The sequence below is a fragment of the Erinaceus europaeus genome, chromosome 8, assembly GCF_950295315.1.
Source record: "Erinaceus europaeus chromosome 8, mEriEur2.1, whole genome shotgun sequence".
NCBI classification, from domain to species: domain Eukaryota; kingdom Metazoa; phylum Chordata; class Mammalia; order Eulipotyphla; family Erinaceidae; genus Erinaceus; species Erinaceus europaeus.
In genome coordinates, this window is record NC_080169.1 from 351,970 (window position 1) to 364,923 (window position 12,954).

The 12,954-nt window shown below is 49.2% G+C and overlaps 1 protein-coding gene across 1 annotated transcript in view; it reads left to right on the plus strand.

Annotated features, from left to right (window-relative positions):
* Positions 1-12,954, plus strand: part of ZNRF2 (zinc and ring finger 2) — a 61,101-nt gene that overhangs the window by 41,971 nt on the left and 6,176 nt on the right. The window contains exon 3 of the mRNA XM_060195784.1: positions 11,048-11,153. Within this exon, the coding sequence (XP_060051767.1) occupies positions 11,048-11,153 (106 nt within the window). The remainder of the gene's footprint in view (positions 1-11,047; positions 11,154-12,954) is intronic.

The following is a 12,954-nucleotide window of genomic DNA, read 5'->3' on the forward strand; positions in this document are numbered from 1 at the left end:
AATAAAACAGACAGGAGCAAATAGCTTCCAGGAGCAGGGGAGTCCTAGTGCCGGCACCAAGGCCCAAACTACATCTTGAGAACTCTGCTTCTTATTTCTGCTCTAAAAGGTGAAGGAATATCTCTCCCTCTCCCTCTCCCTCTCCCTCTCCCTCTCCCTCTCCCTCTGCCTCTGCCTCTGCCTCTGCCTCTGCCTCTCCCTCCCCCTCCCCTCCCCTCCCCCTCCCTCTCCCTCTATCCCAGGTTATTGCTGGGTCTCTGTGCCAACACTACGAATCCACTGCTCCTGGAGGCTGTTTTTCACTTCTATTGGATAGGACAGAGAAATGGAGAGAGGAGGGGGAGACAGAGACGTAGAGAGAGACAAACCACTGCAGACCTGCTTCACCGCTTATAAAGCGACCCTTCTGCAGGTGGGGATTTTTTTCAAAAAATTCAGAAATCACCTTAGTGGCTCCTTGTGTATTTTACCTTACAGTGTTTATAATTTGGGTTCTATTTTATTTCACTCACGTTTTCTTGGAGAAGACAGAGCAAATCGATATCCCACATATTCTCGAGTACACATTTTTTACTTAAGAGTCATCAGGTGGATCGGGCAGTGGCGCAGTGGGTTAAGCACACGTGGCGCAAAGCGCAGGGACAGGCGTAAGGATCCTGGTTCGAGCCCCGGCTCCCCACCTGCAGGGGAGTCACTTCACAGGCGGTGAAGCAGGTCTGCAGGTGTCTGTCTTTCTCTCCCCTTCTCTGTCTTCCCCTCCTCTCTCCATTTCTCTCTGTCCTATCCAACAACGAACAACATCAACAATGGCAATAATAATAACCCCAATGAGGCTGCAACAAAAGGGGGAAAAATGGCCTCCAGGAGCGGTGGATTCATGGTGCAGGCACCGAGCCCAGCAATAACCCTGGAGGGAAAAAAAAAAAAAAAAAAAGAGAGTCATCAGAAGAGTTACAGACTATTGATTTCCCTGTAGGGGGATGAATTTTAACTTTAAAGTAAGATCCCTAATGCATGCGGGCTGTAGTTGGAATCAGTTCTCTCGTATGTGGCTGTCCAGGGAGGCCCCCATTCTCTCTCTTAAAGGGACAGCCGGTGGCAGCACCAGACACTTTCAGCTTCCGCTAATCTAGTAAGATGCGCTCCAAGTCTCTATTGGCATATTAGTCTTAAAGTGACATCCCTACACTGCTTTAAGGTACTTGAGTATAATAATAGCTGAGATTGAGGGTATTCATGTTGAGCATTAAATGTGACTTTAACTAAAAGTATTTATTAATAAACCTTGTGAGCCCCAATTTTCCATTATTTGAGGAATTGCTTCTTACTAATGTTGTGAATTTTTTTTAATTCTTGGTTTTTCTAGGAATCATTCACATTTCAGCTGCTTTTGTTTTCTCCTGCTATCATTGAGAGTTCAAGAGCAAACTATATATATATATATAAGTCTTCAGGTAAAATGCCTGACCCACAGTAGTGCTTGGCATTGTATCTTGCTGAAAAGACCATATACCTGTTTGGAGCCTTGATCTGAAAGTACACTGTAATGGTCACAGCATTTCTGCATGGATGTTTCTTGGCTGCTTCTGACATTCTGGGTCTCCAGAGGGTGCGGCTGTCTGCTTTTCTCTGTGCGGTCTCGGTCTGCAGTAGCGGCGGCTATGTGCTTGTGCTTGCTGAGTGTTCTGACTTTGCATATCTGGCTGCTCCAGTGAGTGATTTCTGTGGGTAATAAAAATGGAAGAGCTTGAGGCTACAACAGACTGAGTAATATATAAAGATTTAATTTATGAACGAATGTTTACTAACTACTGTATATATTTCTATTTTTTAATTTTGTTTTAGTTGTGTTTTTTCATTTTTATTAGTGAGTTAATATTGACGCACAGACTTACAAGGTAACAGGTGCACAATTCCACACTGTTCCCACCACCACAGCTCTGTGTCCCCATTCCCTTCACTGGAAGCTGCAGGGTTCTCCCAAGATCATAGTTAGAAGCTGACTGTTACTTCTGTCTCTATCTCTCTGTATATATTTTCTGTGGTTCATTCAATTTCTTTCTCTCCCTTTCTAAGTCACACCTATATCTCTTACTACTTCCACGTGTCTTCCCTTTTTTCTCTTCTCTCTCCGGGTCCTGATGGAGTTGGGATTCAGAGCCCTCTGGTCGTCTTCCCCTAACATTTCCCCCCCTCTGGGAGCAGGGACCCCAATTCTTTATGGGGAGCAGAAGGTGAGAGTTCTGGCTTCTGTCATTGCTTCTCTGCTGGACATGGGTGTTGGCAGGTGGATCCACACCCCCAGCCTGTGTCTGTCTGTCCCTAGTGGGGCAGGGCTCTGGGAGGGAGGTTCCAGGACACACGGGTGAGGGCGTGTGCCCAGGCAAGTCAGGATGGCATCATGATAGCATCTGCAACTTGGTGGCAGACAAGGCAGTAAGATATGAAGCAGGACAAATTGTTGAGTAAACAGGAACCAGAAAGTCAGAATAGAACCAGTGAGGATAGGGATTTTAAGGTGGAAAGAACCTAGGAAGTCTGTTTTAGGGACCTATGACTTTCGTAATTTTTGCTTGAGCTTGATAGCTAAGATGCAGATGAATTAAAAATATTGTGTGGGAAGATGGTGTCAGAGTTGAGAATAGTGCTAGAATGTTGGATTAGGGTAGAGACTAGCTCCCGAACTTGAAGAAAATAGGTTAAGTACAGTTAACTGTTAACCCCATTGATCTGGCCCAGGGCCCATGTCTGTTCACATCCAGCACAGGATTCTGTGTGGCCTCTGAGTCCCTGTCAGTCTGAGCTCACAGACCATGGTCACAGCTGGGACATTCTAGGCCGCTCTCACGTCAGGCTGCTCTCACGTCTTCCTCGAGGGGCAGAGCAGGCTGACCAGCCTCCCTTCAGAGAGCGGGGCGTCCCCACCATGGCTGCTCTGCACTGAGGGCAGGTCCTGGGGAGGCCCCAGGAGGGCTGTGCTGACTGACGTTCCTGATGGGAGTGACCAGTGATGGTGGAGAGCGGGGTCTGTGAGAGGTCCGGGCCCATCATATTTCTGAGGAACCCTAGGATTCACAGACTAGGGCCCCAGGTGATGAGGTGGCCTGCTAGATACCAAAAAGGCCGTCATTAAGTGAGCCAGGCTTGTACCCGTTTCCAGATTTTGTAATATTTTTTAAAAGAATTTCAGCTATTTATGAGAAAGACAGAAGGAGAGAGAGAGAACCAGACATCGCTCTAGTACATGTGCTGCTGGGGACTGAACTCAGGACGTTCTGGTTGAGAGTCCAGTGCTTTATCCACTGCGCCACCTCCCGGACCACTGTAGTACTTTCTTTGTCTGATGAGCTTAAACTTTCCCAGTTGTTAAAGGTTGAGTTTGTTGTATCCAAACTGGCACTAGGTTTATGGGGTCTGGCCTAAAGGTAGGAGGAAACAGACCTAAGTTCTAGTGGGGTCTACGTTCCCCTCGAGTCTTACTGCATTTGCTTGTTTAATAATTCTAATAAAGGTTGTCATAGGGACAATATTTGTCCTTTAGTGGATGGATATATATGTATATGTATATTTTGCCAACACATCTCCTGGCCGGTTGTATACAGAGTTTCTTCTAGAGATTATCAAGGGGTGACAATAATGCTGGTGCTGTCAGGAGAGATTAGGAGATATATCTGGCCTACTTTAGTGTAGTTAGTTGAGTAGACAGTGATTGTGGGAAGTGAAGTGGAAGTAGGAGAGAAGGCTGTCGAGGTCCAAGTAGTAAATACTGGATTAGACTATTCATGGTGTCTTCTAGGAATCTCTACTTGCTTGATGAGCTTAGTAGGTCTAAATCTAGTCTGAGGCACGTAGTTTGCCCCTAACTTATGGAGACATGTGCACATGTGGCCTGTCCCTGGGATCTGTGAGTTTGTTAGGAAGCATGCCATCTCAAGTGGCACTGGGGAGTCCCCTGGGTGAGGAAAGGTCTCGCCAGATCTTGGAGTGGCACTGAGAGGCTGTGCTGCCATAGCTGAGGTTAGCAGAGATGGTACCACAGGGGAGGGTCAAGAGGAGAGGCGTCACAAAGCACAAGCAAAGTCCCAGAGGTTCCGGGACTGGGAGAAATGCGGATTTTAAGAAGAATGGGCAGGACTCCTTATGGCCTTAGTGTCTAAAAAGATAATTGTTATCATAACCAAGTTATCGGGGAGCTTGTTTTTCCTTTTCTTTTCTTTTTAATTATCTTTATCTATTGGCTAGAGACAGCTAGAAATTAAGAGGAAGGGGAGAGAGAGAGGGAGAGAGACACAGCCGCAGCCCTGCTTCACCACTCGTGAAGCTTCCCCCTGCAGATGGGAACCAGGGGCTTGAAGCCGGGCCCTTGAGCCCTGTAACGTGTGTGCTCAGCCAGCTGCGCCACCGCCTGGCCCCAGGGAGCTTGTCTTTCTGAAAACCCTCTGGCTAGGATTTCCGCCCCTGTGCTCGTCCTCATGCCGCTTTCTTTACGTCATGGAATGATGCCAGCTAATCTTAGTGACTGGCCTGCCTGCCTAAGAGCCCTCCGGTGGATGCTAAGGTGTGCTGTTTGGTTAAAGCTGACAATCCAGCCCTCACTTCCATCGGCCACGTGCCAAGTGCCGTTTTCAGAGCACGTGTGGCTGTTGGAACCACTCCGAGCAGCGCAGAGGAGGATATTTTCATCGTCACCACCCAAGTTGTGTTGGACAGGGCTGCTTTCAGTGTGAACAGTGAAGTCTGCACTTCTGACCACGCCGGTCTTGGGAGTAGTCAGACAAGCCCAGACGCTAGAGCAGTGACCAGCACTCCCTGCCGGTGTGTGACTCGCCCCGGGTGGACCGCTTCGCGCACACCGGCCTCTAACGTGCCGACCTGCCTTAGCCGGCTCATTATGTGGGGAGAAGGCCAGAGCTGTGGTCTGATTGGGCTCCTCAGACAGCACTACTTCAGTAACTTCTAGTGAGTCGCAGAACGCCGTTTTATTCTCTTTCATCTTTTTTCATGACAGTAGCATTAGTCCTTGTATAGGGCTAATAAAATATTTAAGTATATCTGAAAGCATGTAGTAGAGTGGCCATTATATAATAAAGTATAAAATAGAACCAGAACATTAAAAAATTAATAGGTAATGATTGGATAGAGTGATCCCAGCTTGGCAGTTATAGGCCTCTCAGAATAACTCGGCCCAGAGTGGTCGGTGATGCCTGTGGCCATGTGAGGGTTTACTGGCATTGTGCACAGCTGAGGCAGTAGAGAGGGGGAAGAAATAGATGACTGAGTTTGTTCCTTTGGCAAGTTCCTAAAATTGTTTTTGACAGTGATGATATAATACTGATATAATAACTCGAGCACCGTAGAAATACTTTAAAAGTGGGGCCGGGTGGTGGCGCACCTGGTTGAGTGCACATATTAAGGTGCGCAGGGACCTAGGTTCGAGCCCCCAGCCCCCACCTGCAGGGGAGAAGCTTCGCAAGTGGTGGAGCAGGGCTGCAGGTGTCTCTCTGTCTCTCTCCCTCTCTCTCCCTCCCATCTGTCGTATGCTTTACATTGGCTTGTTCTAGCCCTCCCCCTCCAAGAGAATTGGATGAGTCCTGTTAATTTCGCGGGCCTGCTTGGCCCCGCCCCAAGGGACCCTGGGAGAGGGTTCCGGAGTCCGAGAGTTCCTGAGTTCCCCAGTGACAGAGTTCCTGAGTTCCGGAGTTCGAGAGTGCGAGGGTGCGAGAGTTTCTGAGTTCGAGAGTAAGGGAGAGGGTTCCTGAGTTCGAGAGAAAAAGAAAGAGTGCTTGCGCCGCCGCAAAGAGACAGCAGAGTTCTGTTTGGTGATTAGTTTGTCTTAGTTTGTGAATCGTTGTTCCTGAATAAAGAAATACAGCTTCCCTGCCCAGCCGTTGTCTCCGCGTCTCTGTTCACCACCGTGAAGCTAGCAAGCCCGGCCAGAGCCTCTGAAAATTTTAACAACACCCATCCCTCTCGATTTCTGAGGTCTCTATCCAATAAATAAATAAATAAATAATTTTTAAAAAGAAATACTTTTAAAGTATCTGTTTTGTTGTCATTTTATAAAAATTTATCTAGAGCTTGAATTCCTTTACTGTGCTCTTGTTAAAAACCAAACTCAAAGTGTACTGGCAGTTCTGAGATGTTGCCTAGCTAACTAGTAGTAAAGGTAGACGGCACATGAAGTTTTCAACTCGGATTTCTACGCCTGTCCTTTGGAGTGCTGTCCTCTTGTTGTCAGTGGCGTTTCTGAGGCAGCTGTAGATCAGAGAGTCTCCAGGGATTGGGACCCAGCTCTATGAGTTTCTGCTCCCTGGTGGAGGCAGGAGGCACACTCGGGTGGTTCTGGTAGCCGGTGCTGGAGGCAGGAGGCGCACTCGGGTGGTTCTGGTAGCCGGTGCTGGAGGCAGGAGGCGCACTCGGGTGGTTCTGGTAGCCGGTGCTGGAGGCAGGAGGCGCACTCGGGTGGTTCTGGTAGCCGGTGCTGGAGGCAGGAGGCGCACTCGGGTGGTTCTGGTAGCTGGTGCTGGAGGCAGGAGGCGCACTCGGGTGGTTCTGGTAGCCGGTGCTGGAGGCAGGAGGCGCACTCGGGTGGTTCTGGTAGCCGGTGCTGGAGGCAGGAGGTGCACTCGGGTGGTTCTGGTAGCCGGTGCTGGAGGCAGGAGGCGCACTCGGGTGGTTCTGGTAGCTGGTGCTGGAGGCAGGAGGCGCACTCGGGTGGTTCTGGTAGCTGGTGCTGGTCAAAGATGACCGGTGTCTTCCCGCCCAGCTCTCCTCCTCAGCCTCAGGCCTCTGAATCAAGGCGTGGACCCTACACTGAAGACAAGGAGCCTGGCGGACAGAGCGCTGGCTTAGCTCTTCCTGCTCCAGGTAGAGTGTAAGGAGGTCGGCCACACTTTGGAAAGGCAGCGCACGCTTCCTCTTTCTAATCTCGTTTATCTGCCAGTTCTTAGGGAGAGGGGAGACCTGGCTGCCGGTGGTGGTAGTCTGACTTACTAATGCCCTTCCTATGCTGTCATAGGATCATGGCCAGCTTGGAATCTGCCCCAAAGCACTGACTCCTTGCCTGTACGAGCTCCGTCTGCAGTTGTCAAGTGGTTTGCTGCAGATACCTAGTCATCATTTCTAACTGTCTTGAAGGTGTTTCAGTGGTGTGGATTCGGTGGTATATCCCAGCCTGTTTCACTCTGAATGTGTAGCGTTCTTTTGAATGGAAGCACGATATCCTGGGTGGGAGAAGGAAATACTCAGGCAAACCCTCAGCTAGGTTAAAATTAATCATTGCGTTGGAAAATTCACATTTTCTGAAATGAAATATATTCAGACATACAAAGACATGATGTATTTGAAACTACTAAAAGCCAGAAAGCATGCTTTTTTGAGGCCATAACTAGAATTTTGCAGGCAGAGTGGATGGTCTTCAGAATCACCCAAAATAGCAGATGACCAGTGGCTAGAATGAACTTTTAATTTTCTGAGCGGAGATCATTTCACGAGAAGTGATTTTTATATTGGCTATTGGACAACTTCGGCATTGAAATTAATGTGCTTGAGGTGTTTCTGTCAGAGGACGTGGCCTCCTGAACATAGAAAATCCGTTTCTGATTCTTTTTCACAAGGAGAGTGGTTATGAGGTTATGATTGCCATCACTGATCTTAGCAGTGACACTGTAGCTTTGCCACTTTTTTTTTTTTTACCTCCAGGGTTACTGCTGGGGCTCAGTGCCTACACCATGAATCCACTGCTCCTAGAGGCCATTTTTCCCACTTTTGTTGCCTTTGTTGTAGCCTTATTGTTGTTATTACTGTTGTTGTGGATGTTGTTCGTTGTTGGACAGAGAGAAATGGAGAGGGGGGAAAGACAGACACCTGCGGACCTGATTCACCGCCTGTGAAGCGACTCCCCTGCAGGTGGGGAGCCGGGGGCTCGAACCAGGATCCTTACACCGGTCCTTGCGCTTTGCGCCACATGCGCTTAACCTGCTGCGCTACCGCCCAACCCCCCTCTTTATCACTTTCTTAAAACGATTTTCTGAAATGTAGCATCTGCACAGCGTGACATTCTTAAAAATATATGCCATGTGATACACAGAGATCAGTCTATGGTCTAGTAGTTACATAAGTTCTACTTAGAATCTTCTTACAAACAGCGTAACCACAACTTCTGAAGACACTTAGATTTTTCTAACTCGAGGATATTGGAAAAAATCAGTTGCAATAGAGAGAGAGAGCGAGAGAGAGAGACCTGGAGGCTTGGTCATAGATCAGCAAAAAATATGCAAAGACAGTTCCTTTTCTGTGAACAGAGCTTTCAGAGACCTGTACTTAGTTTACTGTTGAAAATCTATTTCATGAACTTATATGGTAAAAAAATGTTGTTACTTATTTTTACTTTAAAAGGTCATCTACCTCACTTTCTTAATTTTCATGTTGAGATCTTGTGAGCTACTCGGACTTCGATCTATGATCTGTGCGCACTGTTAGTGTGTCTTAGAAAGTAGAAAGTCTGTCACGCTCCATCCACCCTTGGCTGCACTGGTCTCTCGTACGCCAACAGCTGTGAAAAATGAGGTGTCTCAAAGCTGATTTGCCGTTATTTGATGGGAGCGTTTCTTCTTAGTAGTGCGTAAGGCCATATATAGGGGCCGTTATTTGATGGGAGCGTTTCTTCTTAGTAGTGCGTAAGGCCATATATAGGGGCCGGTATTTGATGGGAGCGTTTCTTCTTAGTAGTGCGTAAGGCCATATATAGGGGCCAGGTGGTGCCGCACCTAGGTAAGCACTCACAGTGCAGGGCTCAGCGACCCGGGTTCAAGCCCCTGGTCCCCACCTGCAGGGGGAAAGCTTCACAAGTGGTGAGGCAGGGCTGCAGGTGTCTCTCTGTCTCTCTCCCTCTCTATCTCCCTCTCTCAATTTCTCTCTGTCTCTATCCAATAATCAATCAATCAATTAAATGAGAAGGTAGTGTATAAGACCATATATTATAAAATGGGTCCGACTGGCCAGGTTAGTGGTTTCCTTTTAAGGCTAGATGTCCTGCTTTTTTTATGGAAAAGAAAACTAGCTGAAGGGGGGTCAGGCAGTGGCGCACTTGGCTGAGTTACCATGTGCAAGGATCTGGGTTCAAGCCCCCACCCCCCACCTGTAGGGGGAAGTCTCATGAGCAGTGAAGCAGGTCTGCAGGTGTCCATTTTCCTTTCTCCCTCTCTATCTCCTCCACCCCTCTAATTTCTCTCTGTCCCATCAAATAAAAGAGGGGTGGGGGGAAGGAGAAGATGGCCCCTGGGAGCAGTGGGTTTGTAGTGTGTGCACTGAGTCGAGCCCCAGCAATAACCCTGGTGCAAAGGAAACGAAAGGAAAGGAAAGGGAAGGGAAAAAAACGAAGAAGAACGAGGAAGTCACTACAGGTGAGTTGCAAAGTTATGGCTGTGTTAGATTTCCTCGGCTTAGCAAAGCGTTTCTCCTTAGAAGAGTGTCTGCAGATGAGGACCCTCAAGATGGAATCTCCCTTTAATTTAATTGATTGTTTAGTGTAAAGTATGTTTCAAACTCTTCTGTTACTCACACTGAGAACTGTATACAATACTCTTAGTAGCTTTATTCAAGATCTTCAGTGACAGCCTATTTTACCTTTAAAGACACACAAAAATATCCGGCTAGCATACTCTTATTTCAGGCAAGAGCCTTTTAAAAATTAAAATTTGTCATTAATGAAGTAGGACTTAAATTTTTAATATGAGACATGAATTGATCTATCACCTTTTGGTTATCATTATGGGGTGAGGAGCTTCCCCACTGCAGGCTGCCTTTTGTCAGTACAGAGTGGGGTAGGGAGACACCACAGCTGCCAGCCTCCTCTAGCCCCTCAGGGCTGGGCCCGCATGCGTGGCAAAGCAGCCGTGTTCCCAGAGGGCCACCTCACTGGCTCTAGAGAACATTTCCAGCCCACCCTGGAGGCTTGGGTTTATAAAGGTTTTTGCTGGAGGAATTTAAAGTGTCCCTTCAAGTCCTGGGAGACTCTCTGATTGCTTCCCAGATTAGACTTGCATTGTCATGGAAAAAGATTATGAAGAATGGTTGTACTCAGTGTCCAAAATCCTCAAGTTTCCAAAATCTCCTTCAGAATCCACACACAAGTTTTGATCTATCTTTTCATTTTATTGAGTTGAAGACATGTTTAGACTTCTTTAACATAACCAGTGTTGCTATCTTATGATCTTTTTTTTACTATTTTTTTCTTTTATTTATTTATTTATTTTATTTAAAAAAGGAGACATTAACAAAACCATAGGATAAGAGGGGTACAACTCCACACAGTTCCCACCACCAGAACTCCGTATCCCATCCCCTCCCCTGACAGCTTTCCTATTCTCTATCCCTCTGGGAGCGTGGACCCAGGGTCGTTGTGGGATGCAGAAGGTGGAAGGTCTGGCTTCTGGAATTGCTTCTCCGCTGAACATGGGCGTTGACAGGTGGATCCATATTCCCAGCCTGCCTCTCTCTTTCCCTAGTGGGGAAGGGCTCTGGGGAAGCGGAGCTCCAGGACACACTGGTGGGGTTGTCTGTCCAGGGAAGTCTGGTCGGCATCATGCTGGCATCTGGAACCTGGTGGCCGAGTAATGAGGCTGAGGAGTTGTCATTCTACACTTGAAGTCTCTGGACACTCTTTTTAATATACACATAGTATTTTTCCTGTCTTTTCATCCATGTTCCATTCTGAACTATTTTATACTCTCTTGTATGCCAAACTATTACTAGAGGAAAAATGAAATACAAGTGCCGAATCCATGGCCTGTGTGCTTTCTAGGCAAAGCCTCTGCAGGTTGGAGAGTTCGGGACTTGTCCTGCAGCCGCCAGGCCTCCCTGACGGTACAGTCATGAGACAGTGTCGAGACCAACTGCTGTCAGTGCTCTCTGAGCAACCGCACTTCAAGTATGGGGTAGCGTGCTTTACGCATCTCAACAAGACATAAAGATATTACTCTGTAAGTTAGTATCCTATGATTTTTTCAGTTTGACGGTCATGAAACAACTTTCTCTCTCTTCTCAGAGGATGTTCTAAGTAAAGACGCTGGAGAATGTGCAATATGCCTTGAAGATTTGCAGCAGGGGGACACGATAGCCCGACTACCTTGTCTGTGCATATACCATAAAGGGTAAGTGTGGCTGTGTGCAGCCTGGCTGCCTGGTGTGTGCAGGTGTCGCAGAGGCTGAGCGTGTGACTGTGTGCAGCCTGGCTGCCTGGTGTGTGCAGGTGTCGCAGAGGCTGAGCGTGTGGCTGTGTGCAGCCTGGCTGCCTGGTGTGTGCAGGTGTCGCAGAGGCTGAGCGTGTGGCTGTGTGCAGCCTGGCTGCCTGGTGTGTGCAGGTGTCGCAGAGGCTGAGAGTGTGGCTGTGTGCAGCCTGGCTGCCTGGTGTGTGCAGGTGTCGCAGAGGCTGAGAGTGTGGCTGTGTGCAGCCTGGCTGCCTGGTGTGTACAGGTGTCGCAGAGGCTGAGAGTGTGGCTGTGTGCAGCCTGGCTGCCTGGTGTGTGCAGGTGTCGCAGAGGCTGAGAGTGTGGCTGTGTGTAGCCTGGCTGCCTGGTGTGTGCAGGTGTCGCAGAGGCTGAGAGTGTGGCTGTGTGCAGCCTGGCTGCCTGGTGTGTGCAGGTGTCGCAGAGGTTGAGAGTGTGGCTGTGTGCAGTCTGGCTGCCTGCTGTGTGCAGGTGTCGCAGAGGCTGAGAGTGTGACTGTGTGCAGCCTGGCTGCCTGGTGTGTGCAGGTGTCGCAGAGGCTGAGAGTGTGGCTGTGTGCAGCCTGGCTGCCTGGTGTGTGCAGGTGTCGCAGAGGCTGAGCGTGTGACTGTGTGCAGCCTGGCTGCCTGGTGTGTGCAGGTGTCGCAGAGGCTGAGAGTGTGGCTGTGTGCAGCCTGGCTGCCTGGTGTGTGCAGGTGTCGCAGAGGCTGAGCGTGTGGCTGTGTGCAGCCTGGCTGCCTGGTGTGTGCAGGTGTCGCAGAGGCTGAGAGTGTGGCTGTGTGCAGCCTGGCTGCCTGGTGTGTGCAGGTGTCGCAGAGGCTGAGAGTGTGGCTGTGTGCAGCCTGGCTGCCTGGTGTGTACAGGTGTCGCAGAGGCTGAGAGTGTGGCTGTGTGCAGCCTGGCTGCCTGGTGTGTGCAGGTGTCGCAGAGGCTGAGAGTGTGGCTGTGTGTAGCCTGGCTGCCTGGTGTGTGCAGGTGTCGCAGAGGCTGAGAGTGTGGCTGTGTGCAGCCTGGCTGCCTGGTGTGTGCAGGTGTCGCAGAGGTTGAGAGTGTGGCTGTGTGCAGTCTGGCTGCCTGCTGTGTGCAGGTGTCGCAGAGGCTGAGAGTGTGACTGTGTGCAGCCTGGCTGCCTGGTGTGTGCAGGTGTCGCAGAGGCTGAGAGTGTGGCTGTGTGCAGCCTGGCTGCCTGGTGTGTGCAGGTGTCGCAGAGGCTGAGAGTGTGGCTGTGTGCAGCCTGCTGCCTGGTGTGTGCAGGTGTCGCAGAGGCTCAGAGTGTGGCTGTGTTGTCCAGCTGACAGTAACATCACTGTCTGAATTGCAAACGGACTGGATTTTGTGGTGAAATTCACTTCCCTCGGTGTTCTGCTTCGTTATTTTTCTCCTTCTCCATCAGTAGGGTCCCCGTTTATGTTATGTTACATTACATTATGTGTGTTATGTATGTTATGTTATATATGCTATTTATTTGGGTAGAAGCCGAATTGAGAGAATCGGGGAGTTAGAGAGGGAGAGAGACAGAGAAATAGGTACCACCCTATTTCACCACTTTGGAAGCTTTCGGCCCGCGGGCTCTGGGGCGTGACCCCCAGTCCTTGCGCTCTGTAACATGCACCCAGCCTGGTGTGCCCCCAGCCAGCCCCTCCTGTCGGCTCTGAGACAAAGACCTTTTTATCCTACCCCAGCCAGGACTTGCGCCCATGTCTGTGTGTCTCCATAACTTTGTTGG